The sequence below is a fragment of the Pelophylax lessonae genome (assembly GCF_965119305.1).
Source record: "Pelophylax lessonae genome assembly, chromosome: 3".
Taxonomy (NCBI): Eukaryota; Metazoa; Chordata; class Amphibia; order Anura; family Ranidae; genus Pelophylax; species Pelophylax lessonae.
The window spans coordinates 553,831,307-553,847,818 of record NC_138770.1 but is presented as its reverse complement, the minus strand read 5'-3'; the positions used below and the strand labels follow the sequence as shown (position 1 = coordinate 553,847,818).

Sequence of the window (16,512 nt, the reverse complement as noted above, 5' to 3'; positions counted from 1 at the left end):
GGAGTGTCATTGTCTGGGGTTGCATGAGTGCCGCTACAGTTCTTAGAGGGAGCCATGAATGCCAACATGTACTGTGACATATTGAAGCAGAGCATGATCCTCTCCCTTCGGAGACTGGGCCGCAGGGCAGTATTCCAACATAACGACCCCAAACACACCTGCAAGACGACCACTGCCTTGCTAAAGAAGCTGAGGATAAAGGTGGACTGGCCAAGCATGTATCCAGACCTAAACCCTATTGAACATCTGTGGGGCATCCTCAAACGGAAGGTGGAAGGAGCGCAAGGTCTCTAACATCCACCAGCATCCACCAGCTCTGTGATGTCGTCATGGGAGAGGAAGAGGACTCCAGTGGCAACCTGTGAAGCTCTGGTGAACTCCATGCCCAAGAGGGTTACGGCAGTGCTGGTAAATAATGGTGGCCACACAAAATATTGACACTTTGGGCCCAATTTGGAGATTGTCACTTAGGGGTGTACTCACTTTTTTTTTTTTTCCAGCGGTTTAGACATTAACCACTTGCCTACTGGGCACTCAAACCCCCTTCCTGTCCAGGCCAATTCTCAGCTTTCAGCGCTGTCGCACTTTGAATGGCAATTGTGCAGTCATGCAACGTTGTACCCAAATACATTTTTATCATTTTTTTCACGCAAATAGAGCTTTTTTTTTTGGTAGTATTTAATCACTACTCTGGTTTCTATTTTTTGCTTAACAAACAAAAGACCGAAAATTTTGAAAAAAAAAAAAAAAAAAAACTTTACCTGTTTACAAAATTTTATAACAAACTATAATTTTTCTCCTTCATTAAAGTGTGCTGATGAGGCGGCACTCATAGGGCTGTACTGATGGATACTGATAAGGCAGCACCGATGGGCACTAATAGGGCTGCACTGATAAGGTGGCACTAATAGGCGGCACTCATGGGCACTATTAGGTGGCACTGATGGGCAATGATAGGCACTGGTAGGTGATACTTATGTGCAGCACTCATGATGGGGCACTGGTAGGTGGCGCTGGTTGGCACTGGTATGTGGCGCTGGTGGACACTGGTAGGTGGCACTGTTAAGTGGCACTGGTGGGCAAAGATGCCCTCTCCTCTTCGGGACCGATGTCCTTCTTACAGCAGCGGCGATCGGCTTTTGTTTCTCCTCACACTGACAGCGTGCGGAGAAAAAAAACAGCTGATCGTCTGCTACTGTTTACATCACATGATCAGCTGTCATTGGCTGACAGCTGATCACGTGGTAAGGGACGGGGACCAGCCCCTTACTCCGATCTGTGATCAGCCGAGTCTCATGGACTTTCTGATCACAGAGCGAGCCATGCGTGCTCCGCAGGGAGCATGCAGGCAGCTCATGCACGGGATGACGTACATGGATGCCCTCCCAGCAATTAAGGTCCATGCTGTAGCCATCTTTCGGCTATAGCGCGGACGGAAAGTAGTTAATGGCTGTGTGAGTTATTTTGAAGGGACAGCAAATTTACACTGTTATACAAGCTGTACACTCACTACTTTACATTGTAGCAAAGTGTCCTTTCTTCAGTGTTGTCACATATATAATCAAATATTTACAAAAATTTGGAGGGGTGTACTCACTTTTGTGAGATACTGTATGTAGTTGAGGCTATATTTTAAACAGGATGCACAACCACTGCAACTGTTAGTAAAGTAAATTGTTTGGGCCAGCTTGGTCCAAATGAACTGTTTAAAGTTAAAGTAGAACTATAGGCAAAACTTTTAATTTTGAATAGAGCAAGGGAGGGTTATATAACCTGTCAGATTTTTTTTTTTCGCTATCTGTGTCCCATTTGGGGACATTTCCCTTCATTTCCTGTCCCATAGCCAAACAGGAGCCGAGAGGAAATCAAATTACTGCAATTAAGGAAATTCCTTGGGGACCCCAGAACTAGTGTCCCCATTAGAATATTTCCCCTCTTAATTTTCTGTGGACAACCCAAAATTTTAGGATTTTCTTTTACTTTCACTTTCAATGATAATGGTAAACTGGACAAAGAGAGAGGGTGAATCTCTCACGGCCACAGGCAGCAATAAAAACTGACTCATTGTAATCCCTCTCCAGTCTGTCCAAAAAAAAAATATATTTTTCCTTTTAGTTATACTTTAAATGGAACAAACAAGAAATTGCACCGTGCTTTCAGTGCAAATGAATAAAACGACAGAGTGAAATAAAGTGCATAAAGTCCCAACTTAAATCAATTCATGGAAAAAATGAGTTAATGGAAAACTTAGTCCCAAATAGGATTGTTATCTTCCAAACACCCGAAACTGATGATTCACCCATGATCTGGTGTGTCTGCTCTCTACCAACATTCCTATGTGCATCACACTCGCCAGACGATATTGACCCCCATTACAGGTAGTCAAAACCAGCATGAAATAAGAGTTTCCACTTATAAAGACATGGATCCGGGAGAGCCTGTCAATGACAGTGTTTCTTTGTCTAGATACTCATAGTACCCATGTAGAGGTAAAAAAAGAGAGAAGCCTCTCATAGTGCAGTGGGTTCAAGTATCTTTATTAAAAAGTTAAACATACTTACAATGGATGAAAGTTTTCAAGCATAATCGTGAACCAGGGGATGGCGCAGTGCATTCCACCTGCGTTTCAGGAAGCTGAAGTGGCATTCCTGGAACGCATTGCGGCATCCCCTGGTTCACGATTATGCTTGAAAACTTTCATCCATTGTAAGTATGTTTTTAACTTTTTAATAAAGATACTTGAACCCACTGCACTATGAGAGGCTTCTCTTTTTTTACCTCTACATGGGTACTATGAGTATCTAGACATAAAGAAACACTGTCATTGACAGGCTTTCCCCGATCCATCCCTTTATAAGTGGAAACACTTATTTCATGCTAGTTTTGACTACCTGTAATGGGGGTCAATATACTCTGGTGAGTGTGATGCACATATGAATGTTGGTGGAGAGGAGACACACCAGATCACAGGTGATTCATATAGTTTTGGGTGTTTAAAGGATAACAATCACATATGGGACTGTGTTTTGCATGAATTGATTGATTTAAATTGGGACCTTATGCACTTTATTTCACTTTATCCATTTGCACTAAAAGTGCGGTCAATTTCTTGTTTTGTTTCAATTTGTTAAGCTTTGCCTTATGACTGGTTGTTATATATATTTTTTTTTTTAGGGGGGGGGGGGTTATTTGCATAGGGGGCATTTATTATACTTTAAATGGTACATGGAGATCAGCTTAAATCTTCTTCTTCAGGTGTCGCACCAGTTGATGGAATTCCAGGAAAGTCTTTAGCAGATTGCTACCAGGTTATGCTGGATGGTGCCATGGTGGGCTGGATAGACAAAGACTTGGCTCCAAATCTTGTCAGTGCTCTAAGAACCTTTAAGGTATTTTTTTTTTCCATGTTTCATTACTGTGCCTTTGTTTTCACCCGGAAAGTGTGCCTGTTTTTTGACCTGCTAATTTAGAATGGTGTGTTTGGTTTTTGTTTTTAGCGGTGTCATTAGTTATGTTAGGTAGTGTTTTTTTATATTACGTCAGCATTGCCAAAGTTGTTAGGCCACTTTCACACCGGGAGGATTGCATTCAAAACCGCAGGGGATCAGCTCACAGATTCCCTGCTGATTGGAGCAGAGTGGGCTGATGACACAAGCTTTTGCTCAGTTTCTGCAGAATGGACAGAGCCTGCTCTGCTGTATGGGCTACTGGGAGTAAACAGACTCCGCTGTCCATTTACACCGACTACTGTGGAGCCGCTCTGCCTAAACGGAAGAGAACAGAATAGAATCCCTTTCTATTTTTTGATCAGACCCGGAGTTAGGCAGGTGTGAACTGAGAAGTTTTTTTTTTTTTTGTTTTTTTTGCTAGCACAAGGGATGAACAACATTCCTTGTAAAATGGGTCGTGACAGGTCCTCTTTATGGACCGATCTGGAGTCTGGCCTCCAAAGCACCTGATCAAACCAAGATTGGTTTAATCCGATGCTGTACAAACCGCTAACGAATTGTACATAAAGGGAAAATGTAAGTAGCGAAATCCTCGTCGCTTCCAGTTTGACGTCACACAGTGGGAAGAACAATATCAGTTCTTCTGTGTGAAGGAATGATAATGCCACCAGTAGCATGCTCCTTGAGGGTGTAATGCTGACTGTGTCCAAGAACCCTCCAGTGCTGCTAACGGTAAATATCCCTCCCCCCCCCCCCCCCCCGCCCCTCTCTCCCTCTCCCCCCCCCCCCCACCCCTCTTTCCCTCTCCCTCGCCCCTCTTTCCCTCTCCCTCGCCCCTCTTTCCCTCTCCCTCGCCCCTCTTTCCCTCTCCCTCGCCCCTCTTTCCCTCTCCCTCGCCCCTCTTTCCCTCTCCCTCTCCCCCCCCCCTCTTTCCCTCTCCCTCTCCCCCCCCCCTCTTTCCCTCTCCCTCTCCCCCCCCCCTCTTTCCCTCTCCCTCTCTCCCCCCCTCTTTCCCTCTTCCCTCTCCCCCTGCCCGCCCCTCTTTCCCTCTTCCCTCTCCCCCTGCCCACCCCACCTCTTAACACCCCCACCCCTTTCCCTCTCTTGCCCCCCCGCCCCCCCCAAACCTTTCCCTCTCTCTCTCCCCCCCCCCCCCACCCCCCCACCCCTTTCCCTAAAATCTGATTACTTTTATTGATGTCACAAGCAATGTAAACATCCCTTGTGACAGCAATATGCAGTGACAGGTACTCTTTATGGAGGGATCGAGGGTCTAAAATACCCTAGACCCCTCCACTACACTTCTATGTATTCAAAACGCCTAAAACTGCATTTTTGAATACACTCACTTTTTAAGACTGCCGCCTTTAGCAGCCGAGTAACCCGGATGTGACATGTGGCATGGACACCGCCTCCGAGTTACGTCATCGGAGACCCGATCGAAGCCGCATCCGGCTTAGATCGGGACTCCCGATCGAAGCCGCATCCGGCTTAGATCGGGACTCCATCCAGCCGGCAGAAGGTGGGACGGGAGACCCGGGCAGAGCTGCAGAAGGCGGCGGGAAGGGGGGGGACGTCCCTTCCCGCTCGTGGGGTAACGGTCGAGCGGCTCCCGAGTCGCATCGGTCGTTACTGCCAGAAAGCCAACCGCCAACTCTAAAAAAAAAAAAAAAAACAGTACCGAGATGATGTCTCTAGCTAGAGGCATCGTCCCGGTACAACCACTTAAAGTCAGCTGACGTAGGTCTACGTGGCTGGTCGTTAAGTGGTTAATGAACAATGTCACATTGATTACCATGAAAATGAACAATGTCACATTTGATTACCATGAAATGAGAACAGAGTCACAGTTTTAAATATTTGTAAATAATAGCCTTTGTGCTTTTTATCACAGCTTTGCTTCATTTTGTTTCCATAATAGGTAACACAGGAAAAAAAGATTCCACCCTGGACAGAAATAGTGCTGATTCCAATGACTGGGAAGGCCAGTCTATATCCTGGACTTTTTATCTTCACCACTCCTTGTAGAATGGTTCGTCCTGTCAGGAATCTAGCTGTTGGGAAAGAAGAGCTTATAGGAACATTAGAACAGGTATGTTGGTTTTAGTCCCTCCAAGGTTTCAGGAACAGCAGTTTCCCTACTAAATACTAAAGCGTACCCTGCAACAGTGTACGCAGGGAAATCGCCAAAATATTTTCAAAGGGAGGCTTCTGTAGAGCTGAAAACACCAAATTAAGATCCCAAGGCAGCAACGGAGCCCCGCACTGGAGTAACCAAAATGACGGACACCCTGAAGAAAAGTATGCACCAGGGAGTGTGTGGCTAAAGGTCGTTGGAAAAGGACTGCCAAGGCCGATACCAGGCCCTTGATGGTACTCCAAGGCCAATTTCTGTTCAACCCCCCATTAAAGGAAGGTTAAAATCCGAACCACCGAGGATGAACCCCAAAAGACTCACACCACGCAATGTACGTCTTCCACATACCATGGTAGATCTTCCTAGAAGTAGACTTCCTAGCTTTTAAAAACATAGGAATCGCCAACTCAGACATACCTCTATCCTTTAGCACCTAGTGTTCAACAGTCAAGCCGTCAAAGCCAGCGACTGTAAAGCAGGATGGAAGATCGGTCCTTGGGACAGCAGATCCTCCCTGAGAGTAAGCTTCCAAGGAACGTTGGCGACCAGCTGCACCAGATTGGCGTACCAAGCCCGGCGACCGACGAGGCCAGTCTGGGGCCACTAAGATGACCGGAATCCCTTCTACCTCGATCCTTTTCATGAATCTGGGCAGAAGCTTGAGAGGAGGAAAGGTGTAGATCAGATGATACTGACCCCACAGTAGTCACAGAGTCACAAACCTCTGCACCCCTGTTGAGCCGAGACCCACCAGAGACACAGCTGATGAAATGCCTCCGGATGAAGCGACCACTCCCCGTGGTCCAACATCTGCTGACTGAGGTAATCCGCCTACCAATTTTCCACCCCGGAATGTGTACGGCGGAGAGGGCTGGAACGAACAAAAAGTGTAACACACTAAGAGACGACCCCACCGCGCTGGCAGCACCACTCGGTCGCCAAGCACAAGGCACAGAGCGATCTTCAGCAGAGAGGTAGAGGACCCCACCAGACTCACCACCCAATGACACAGGCACCTGCAACCACCAGGGGAACCTGCACTGCAAGTGCGGCGATCAGGAAGCTAAATGATCCAGGAGTCAACATCAGGGGATAAGGATGGGCTCCCACCGCCAAAATCGCCACCCACAGGGCTCCACTGGCATGGCCACAGCTATTTGCGATGGCAAACCACAAGAAAATGGCCACCGAACTACACAAACCTAGCCGCTGTGTATAGGAATACACAGGCTACAACAAAATGGCGGCATCACGAGGCATACAGGGACCCAGGATTGGGAGACCATGCCTCAAGGACAGATCCAGTCAGGACGGGGGGCCCTAGCAGGAGCCCCCACCAGGTACAAACCCCTCCTCCCCCCCCCCCCCCCCTGCACAGTTGATCACCCCCTTGCTGGCGGTGCACCAAACTGGACCCCATCGCCAGGTAGCGCCCTGCCCCCATCCCAGGCCAGTGACCAGATCACCCAAAAAGCCCCAGTGTATGTGGGGGGGGGGGGGTGGGGGGCAGGTTGAGGGACTCGGCAAAAAACAGGAGGGGGATGTCTGCAGGACCTGGGGTTCCAGCCGTCCCAAGGAGGGGCCCAAGTCTCCAGGGGCAGAGGGGGGACAGCTACTCACCATACCAGGAACCAGACGGGCACCGCTCCAGACAGATCCTCCTCTCTATCGAAGAGAGACATTCACCTCGCAGGGCCAGCCCTGTCCAGTGGGGCTTTGTCGTGGCCGACCTAGCGTGGAGCTGATGTCTGCGCGTGCTCGCTGGCCATACTGGAGTGACCACTGGATCTAGATTATCCAGCCCATCGCCCAGTCCGGCAGTTGATAGTAGATCTTACAGGAAAAATCCAGGAGGAAAACATTTTTCTATCTAAAAAATTTTGCCAGGACCAAGCAAGGAACTTGGTCCTTACTTCTGAGTAGGCAGAAAAAAAAGCTGACTATAGCAGGGAGAGGGAGTATACCCCCTGGGACTGCCCATGGGTGTAGCCAGAAGTTTTTTCTGCCTAGTGTCCCAATGGTCAAGAATAACAGGAGCTGTGTCTGTCAATGAACGTCAGAGAAATGGATTTTATGATAAGTCAAAAATCCAGTTTTTTATGTTTAGTGCATGTGATGTGATTTGTAATACCTGCAGGTATTTGTTACAGTTATCATGACAGTGCCTTCATCTTCCTTTCTTACCATATGATAAATGCTGACTTTGTTCAAACAGCACTGAGGCTCAGTTATACTTCATAGGCTAAGTCTCAGCATCTGTGCTAAAGCTTGGATATGTATGCGGTTGCATATCTTAGCACTGTATTCTTTAACTAGCCAGCTTTAAAGTCTTATCACTCTAGAAACCAGTCCCTCTGTTGCCACAAACTATGACCTGCCAATGTAAAAATCTATTGCACTCTCAGACTAATCATCCCACTGCTCTTGCCTATTGCTCTACGACCTACCAGAACACAGCACTGATCAGATTGATCACTGGGAGAGGGAGAGAACATATTTCTACAGCAGTCATGATGGTATTACAAAATACTGAAAACGTTGAGAGACTCTGCGTAAAGAATAAGTAGAGCTATTCATCCTGCTAAACTGCATTTACATTCATTCTGTGCGGATGCTGAAATAACAAAGCCATCAGGCTCAGAAGTTCTTATTTCCTAAAAATAGCATGAATCTGTAAAATACTGCATTATGGCCACTAGATGGAGCAGACCGTACTACTAAAGAAATATTTTATTTTCTATTTTCCTGATAAGTTAACGTAGTAATCCTTTTATATTCACATCTGACCTGGAGAGAAAATAGCCTCACAACATTCAATTTTGCCCTTTGGGGGGTAAACATTTAATGGGGCTTTTTTTTTTTTTAAATGTAGGAATACATAAACCACTGTTGTTGTTTTTTTGGTATTAATGTAATTCAAGTGGTTTTAAACCCAAAAATAAAAATATATTGCAACTTAAGTATCTTAAAATGTGGCGGCTGTATTCGTTTTCCTTTTTAGGCTTTTCCCCCCTCTGTGTTTCACCTGGCAGTTCTACCAGTAACACACCCTCCTGTATTGTAGTGCTTACACTCTGGATGAAGCAAAGAGACGCCTTTTGAATGGCAGAATTGTCAGTCTGGGAAGAGGATAGTTTGAGATGTACTAGCACATTTAAATACACTAACAAATTAAAGCCAAACTCCAGCTAACACTTTTTTGAGCATTTGCAGCAATTTTTTTCCCGTTTGGGATAAAGATTTTACACAAAAGCTGACCATTGTAATCACCCCTGTCAGTAGTAAATAGTTTGTCTAAACACTCCCAACTGCTACATCTGCAGGACCGCTTGTTCTGTTGAAAAATTTGACTTACTGGCCAGATCAGATTTGCAGATTGTTAATCTGCAAATTAATGTTTGCTTTTGGTTCCCATAAAACTGCTTTAACCTCCCTGGTGGTATTCCCGAGTGTGGCTCGGGGTTAATATACAGTTCCAAAAGCGGTAACCCCGAGCCACACTCGGGATTACCCCACAATCACACTTACCTTCCACTGCAATTCTCCTGCCGTCTTCCAGCCATCCTCCTGCTGTGTGATCCGGCCAATGCCATCAACTGTTTTCCGGTTCCGTTCCCTGTGAGTGCTGGGACGCAGGGGGTGCAACTGGCGGGAAATTAGAACTAAAACAAATGACATAATACAGTGTAATCTGTTAGGATTACAATTTTGTATCATGCCATTTCACCACAGGTTTTCACCTAGTGGCTTTTCCAGTGCCCTGCCTGTACTTTTGCAGTTCTTTGTGCCTGGAAAAATTAGAACGTCCATGGCGTACAAAGCATTCCTTTAGCTCAAAACGCTTTTGGACGAACTGGAAAACAGCAACGGCGAATCGGAATTATTTGATGAACTGAGCGATAGCGGTTCGTGGGAAAATTTGTCATCCGGTACTAAAAGGGACGACCACGTCGATTCTGCGAATGAGCTCAGTGATGTGGGAACTTGGTGCTCTATTGACTGCGGTACAGATCAGACAGCGCCCCCCCCCAAGATTCCCATTTACCAGAGCACCTGGTATGAAAGTTGACGTTGAGCATGACAACACCTTGGCATACAATTATTTCTGGCCGATGAAGTTATTGAAAAAATAGTTACCGAGACAAACCGGTACAAAGAGCAACAATTGACTACTTGGAAGTTTTCAATATGCAGAAAGTGGGATCCAGTGACCAAAGATGACATTTGGAAATTTCTGGGCCTAATAATTCTTCAGGGAGTGGTGGGGAAACCCCTGCAGAAGTTGTATTGGACAACCAATGCATTACTTGCACTCCATTCTTTGGCACGGTCATGTCAGAGTACAGATTCTCCCTCATAATGAAATATCTCCACTTTGAAAACAATGAAGAATTTGATTAAATTTATTATTATAATATTATAATTTTTGATTTCGTGTTTCAAACTTTATCATACCCGGGATGTCTGCTAGACTCTTGTTTGGACAGATTTAAGTGAGTTATTCCTAAGAATTACAAGCCTAAAATATAAAACACATTTCCATGCAAAGCAATGTACCACTTTTAGATAAAAACTTCTGACATAATCAGACCGCCAGGGAGGTTAATCTCAACTTGACATGTTGTGTGTTTTTTTTTTTTTTTCCAGGTATTTTTGAACATTGCGATTTATGAAAGTGAAATTGTCCCTGGTGTCACCACTCATCAGGAGCTCTTTCCACACAGTCTGATGAGTGTGGTAGCTAACTTCATTCCCTTCTCTGACCACAACCAGAGCCCCAGGAACATGTACCAGTGCCAGATGGGTAGGTTTATTTTTGCCTGTGTTGTGTGTATTGGAAAACAAAATTTGTGATTTTAGGGTTCCTCAAGACTGTACAAAGTACATCCCGGATATGCATTTTCAATTCTTTTAAGCACTATATTTAGTAAAATCACTGATGCATTTGAAACCATCCAAAATGTGACATTCATTGCGTGGACAAGGTATATTATAGCTTCAATCAAAAAGCTGAGGAATGCAAACTGACCAGTGGCAGGTTGGTGTTGTGTATTGCATTGCGTTAAAATGCTACATGTAGGCATTTTAACTCAGTGCACCTAAATGCATGTAAATGCACATCAGCGCACTGCATATCTATTGAGGGGAAACATATATTTTTTATTTTTTTTTTTTTTTTGTTCCTTACAGTACCCATAGCAATTTAACACACAAAAAGATGCATGCAAATGAAAGGCAATGCACATCTATTTTTCAAGCATTTTCATGCACTTTAATGCAGATTTGTGTGTGAACAGGGCCTTAAGGGTTACATACGCTTTAAAGTGTTAGAGTAAAAATGCTGCTCTATGTTGGCCTATGTGTCCATTCACATTTTGGCTTTTACAGGCATATTTGTAGAGGAGCTTTTACAGACTGAAAAAAAAACATTGCAAGTGCATTTTTTTAAGGGGAACTTTTGGGAAGAAACAAAGCGCATACGCTCCTAAAAGGGCTGTTTAGGATCATCAAGCATTAAGTGTATATTTTTTTTTCTTCTAGTGCTTTGGGTAATGTTTATAAATGCAAACACACCTAAACAAGTGTACAATATGCGCCATAGGTGCGTTTTTATGCTACTTTTTTTCTGTCAGCAGTTCTGGCATTTTTTTTTCCTGCCTAGTATGCACAGACTCTTAGGCTCCATTCACATACTGGTGTATCGTATCACTGGCAGAATCACGAAAAAATAAAAACAGTACAAAGAAAACTTCTTTTTGGCTACAGGCGTCCTGCGATTTTACCACGATTCGTCGGGCAGCAATCGTGGCAAAATTGTGCCGTGTTTGGGGTGCCATTGCAAGTCACTGGAATCGCATGGGTGTCCCGCAGTTTGCAATGATTAATGGCGATACTGCCCACAATCCGATAGGCCAGTATGTGAACGGAGCCTTAACATTTGTGTCTTTTTTGTTTTTTTTTTAAAACTAGAGACGTACCACTTACCGGCTCTGTGCAATATGCAACGATTCTGCGGTTATGGGGGTACCGGGGCTGGCGCACTCCTTAGGTATTACAAAGTTTTTTACATTTTACGTCCCCCCCCCCCCCCCCCCCCCAAGTCCTCCTTCCAGGACCACTTATGAGAGAGAGGCTCAGTTCACCTAAACAGGAAACACATGATCCATATATTGTACAAAGCCTGGTCAAACACTCAGACCCTCAATTTAATGTGTTTCTTCCAGCCAGACAGGATCAAATCATTTGTTTGTTTTTTGTTCTTATTTTTCTGCAGGACATCATGCCAGCGCCTGGGGCCTCCCAAGCACATCTTTTCCTGGTACAGGAAGGAGCAGGGTTCTTAGGCAAGGCTGTTGCCTGGGGTGTTCTCTCCTATGGTTCTTATCAGTTCCAGTAGGTGTGGGACCTTCTCTCCCATAAAGTGTCCACAGTTCATTCTCAAAATAGGGAAAAGCAACTGGTCTGTATGGGGAAAGAGCTCCAGGGGGGAGGATCCATCTGATGCGTGCATCTGTCCTGGTGGTTACCTGATTGTGTATATCTATGCATCAGCGGCCTTTCAGAGTGTGCAGCTAAGAAAGTCCCGGCAGGTGACGTAATTTCTAGCAGAAGTGTACTGACCGAAGCAGACGCAGGTGCTGACCTCATATCCGAGATTTGCGCCCAAGATGGCGCGAGGGAGGTATGCTGTAATTCCGGACTAGGAGGTTTCAGCTGGGATGGCGGATTAGCGGCAGAGGCACAGCTTACAGAGGGTGCCCGGATCCACAGTGCCATGCTAGAAACCCACACAGACAGATTGGGAGGGAGCTTTAGCAGGTTATGAATTAACTGAGCCAGGCGCTGCTTGCATGATGGAGGCAACAGATCATGCAGGGCTGGTTACCAAGGTAGGAAAAGAATGAACAGACTTGGCCCCCTTTTTTTCTATTTCCCATTTGATTGCAGGGTCACAGCGATTCTTTGTATTGAGATGACGGGAGGTGCTTTTCTTTTGCATGGAGTGCTAAATACGTCTGACAAAGGCTTGTCCTATTTTGTAGGCCAAAGCCCCGGAAGAACGGGATCCAAGTGCAACCTCCAGCTTGCCCAAGATAAGATGCGCCTCCCGCAAGAGTACATTTTCTGCCTCCTTGAAGAAACCACTGACAGGATTGCACAAACTAGTCAAAAATATAGCTACAGTTCTATTTAAGGGATTAATGGACAGTATGAGAGAGGAGATAGTTCATACCTTTCAGTCCTTTACTTCCCTCTATGTGGAACCCACTCCCTAGTAATTCTAGTGTGATTTCAGTGGCAGCTGTGCAGGTGGCTGAGAGTCACTGAAAAGCAGGGCTCTGTGGCAGCATTGAGGATTTAGCTAGCTCCTCTTTAATGTCAGAATTAGAGGATGGCGGATTAGAGGAAGGACGCAGCTGAAGCTGCGATGGAGGCATCGGTTCCCTTTGGCACTCACAAGCCATCCAGAGCAGCAAAGGTGTTTCCTTTACTTTCCTATTTTGACAGAATTGTCGCTAAAGAGTGGAAACGACCAAAATATCCCCTTGTGGTCCCTAAGCGATTTGCTATGCAGTACCCATATAAGGCGTTTCTTCTTTAAAATCTGACTGTTCCACTGGTGGTGGACCCCCCGGTCACCAGATTGAACAAGGCAACCATAAATCCGGTTGAAGAGTCCCCGGCTTTTAAGGAAGCAGCTGACAGGAAGGCGGAGGCTGTGGTCTGCAGTATGTACACTGTGGCTGGTTCGGAACGAAGGCTGGTATTTACCATTACACTGGTGCCAGAAACTCTGAGTGAGCTAAGCTTTTATGCCGTGACCTGAGCAGTTTGTCTACGGGCTGCAGTTTATCTGCCTCTTTGGAAGCGGCTCCCCTAGTCGCTAGGCTGTGTTTCAGCAGTGGTCCTTCGGCATATTTTATAGCTCAAATGCTGGTCTGCTGACCAGACTTCTAAAAAGGCCTTGACTGATCTTTCTTTCTTTCTTTTCAAGGAGATCACCTGTTTGGAGCTACCCTGGATAACATTATTAAGGGTCTCACAGGGGGGGAAGAGTACCTTTCTCCCACAGGCTAGTAAGGGCAAGGGCTCTCTGGTTGTAGGCGCGGGCCATACTTTTCGGCTCATTTTTTTTTTTTTTCTTCCCTCGGCGACGATCAAAGCCTTTCAGGGCCTCCTCTGGTGGATCAAAGCAAACTTGGTCTAAACGAGTCGAGAGCGGGTTTCTCCAGACCCATGGACAAGGCTCCTTTAGCATGAAGGTGCGCCCTCACCTGTTTCACGGGTGGGGGGGATGTCTTCACTAGTTTCCAGACCCGTTGACTTTCCTGATACAAGACAAGTGGGTCTACGAAGTCATACGGTCCGGCTACAAGATCGAGTTTCATTCTTACCCTCCGGATAGGTTCTCAAGGCCTGTTATACTTCAAGGGGTGATTGTCCCGGTTCTGGCATCAGAACGTTTACAGTTCCCAGGAAGGAAGGCGAGGTGCATCCAATTCTGAAACCTCAAGACGATGAACTGCTTTGTACAGGTGCAGATGTTCACACGGTGGTGTCATCCCTGCATCAGGTTGATTTTCTTGCCTCTATCGACATCAAGGATGCTTACCTTCACATTCCAAAATTTGCCAGTCACCAGCGCTTCTTCCGCTTTGCCGTGGGAGAGGAGCACTATCAGTTTGTGGCGGTACCCTTTGGTCTCGCCTCCCTTCCTTGGGTCTTCGCAGAAGTGTTAGCCCCGGTGCTAGCATTAAGCCAACAGGGGATCGTGGTAATGCGCTACTTGGACGACCTCCTTCTGCGAGCGGAGTCTCCTACTGCTCTGGTGGAAAACCTGGAGATCACCATACGAACTCTGAGGGAGTTCGGCTGGATTCTGAATTCTCAGAAGTCTGCCCTGGGTACGTCCACAAAGCTGGACTATCTGGGTCTGACTCTGGACTAGGCCTTAGCCAGAGTGCTCCTTCCTCTGGACAAACTGCAGGCTGAAATTAATCTCCTGCTGTCCAGCAGATGGTCATTCCTCTGGACTTGCATGTGGATGCTGAGCCTGATGGTGTCTACCTTTTGAGATGGTTCCGTTTGCACAGTTCCATATGAGGTACCTGCAAAGGGAGATTGTGGGCAAATGGGACAAGAATCTGCAGTCTCTGGACAAGCCGATCTGGCTGAGCCCCCGATATGGTGCCTTGTTCTCTGGTGCTTTTTGCTGGGCAAATCCTTCCTCCATTTTGTTTTGGACAGTGGTCACTACAGATGCCAGCCTGTCAGGGTGGGGAGGCATCCTCGGCAAAAATTCTGCTCATGGGGTCTGGACACTGGAAGAGTCCAGACTACCTATCAATGTCTTGGAACTCCAAAGCGCTCAGACTGTGCCGGGAACATTGGAGTAGTTCCAGTCCTTTTTTCTGCCTAGTGTCCTACTCCTGTAGGGGGCAGCATAGCCCAATGGTTAAGAAGATCAGAAGTTGTGTCCGTCGATGAACATCAGAGAAGTGGATTTTACGGTGTCAAAAGTCCCATTTTTTTTTTCCCCCACAAAAGAGACCAAGGAATTGCTAAAGGCTATTCACGACCTGCGTGGATTTGAGGAAAAGTTGTGTTGATACTCTACAGGTAGACTGCACAGGGGTTGCAGTCTAAAAAAGCTCATACGTTACCTGTACATACCACCCTTAAACCATTTTAAGGGAAAGGAAGAAGCCCGAAAAACGAGTGTTTGTTTTTTTTTCTTTTTTTTTTTTTTTTTCTTTTCCTTCTAATTTGAAGATAAGATTCCCCATTAAGGAGGAAGATGCTAATTTGTGAGACAAATGTCCCAGGCTAGATGCATATCTCTCCAATGTCTCGAAGTAGACAGATCTGTGTTTTCGAGAATGCAGGCACCCTAATATACCCGATAGACAAAAAGCTGAAGGTTACTTTTAGAGGGCATGAGAGAGAGACAAGTATGATAAATTTCAAACCAGTACTAGCCACCTCCTATGTTGCCCGAACTGTAGACTTATGGCTCAGACAGCTGCATTCACACTAAGTAGGGACCCCTGTGGAGCAAATACTCAAATCCTTACCAGTTCTAAATAAGGCTATGGCCTATATAGCAGATGCCTCCATAAAATCAATCCAATTCATAGCATGGAGCACAGCTCTTGTCAACTTGACCCGGAGGGCTTTCTGGCTTAAAACCTGCTCAGGTGATCCAGCTGGCTGATCAACCTGGAAAATTACAGCCACTACCCGTGCAAAGTCTATGCTGTATATTCAGTGAAGACCAAGGCTTTCCTCATGGGGGGCAAAGACCAGAAATTGACACAGGCTGCCTGCAGCCTGATCTAAGTTCAGCATCATCTGTCTGGGAGATTATGGGGCTCTTAGGTCTGACTGTCACCTGTCCTGGGGTACAGTGGGCACAACTACACACAAGAACACTCCAGAATCTCTTGATCTGGGATGGGTGCCAGGAATCCCTGAACAAGGCGTTTGTCATTCAAATGTTAGTGAAAGAATCCATTCAAATGGTGGTTATTTTCGGCTAGTGTGTACACAGATTTCAGCAGCCGATGCCGACATTTTCAACGAAAAAAAAAAATGGAGGGACAGACCCCAACATTTTTATCGTCCGTCCCCAGCACGACCATTTTTTGTTTAATGTGTATGCAGTACCTCCGAGATATCGGATACGAAAGACCGCGCATGATCTGAAGTTGCTGACGACCCGGAAGTCTAGGAACAAAGTCCCAAAAAAAAATCGGATGAGAAATTTTGTGAACATTATGCACTGTCAACTAAAAACAGTTATGATCGATGAGCATGAGAGAGAAAAATTGGAGGATATTTTGTCAGATTTTCTTCCAAGAGTGTACAAGCCTTTATACACCAGGGACCTGTAACACACCCTCCAGTGGGCAGACTATTACTCAC

The 16,512-nt window shown here is 45.9% G+C and overlaps 1 protein-coding gene across 1 annotated transcript in view; it reads left to right on the top strand.

Annotated features, from left to right (window-relative positions):
• POLR1B (RNA polymerase I subunit B) overlaps positions 1-16,512 on the top strand; it is an 81,658-nt gene that overhangs the window by 43,388 nt on the left and 21,758 nt on the right. The window contains exons 10-12 of the mRNA XM_082250157.1: positions 3,256-3,389; positions 5,371-5,541; positions 10,234-10,390. Of these exons, the coding sequence (XP_082106283.1) occupies positions 3,256-3,389; positions 5,371-5,541; positions 10,234-10,390 (462 nt within the window). The remainder of the gene's footprint in view (positions 1-3,255; positions 3,390-5,370; positions 5,542-10,233; positions 10,391-16,512) is intronic.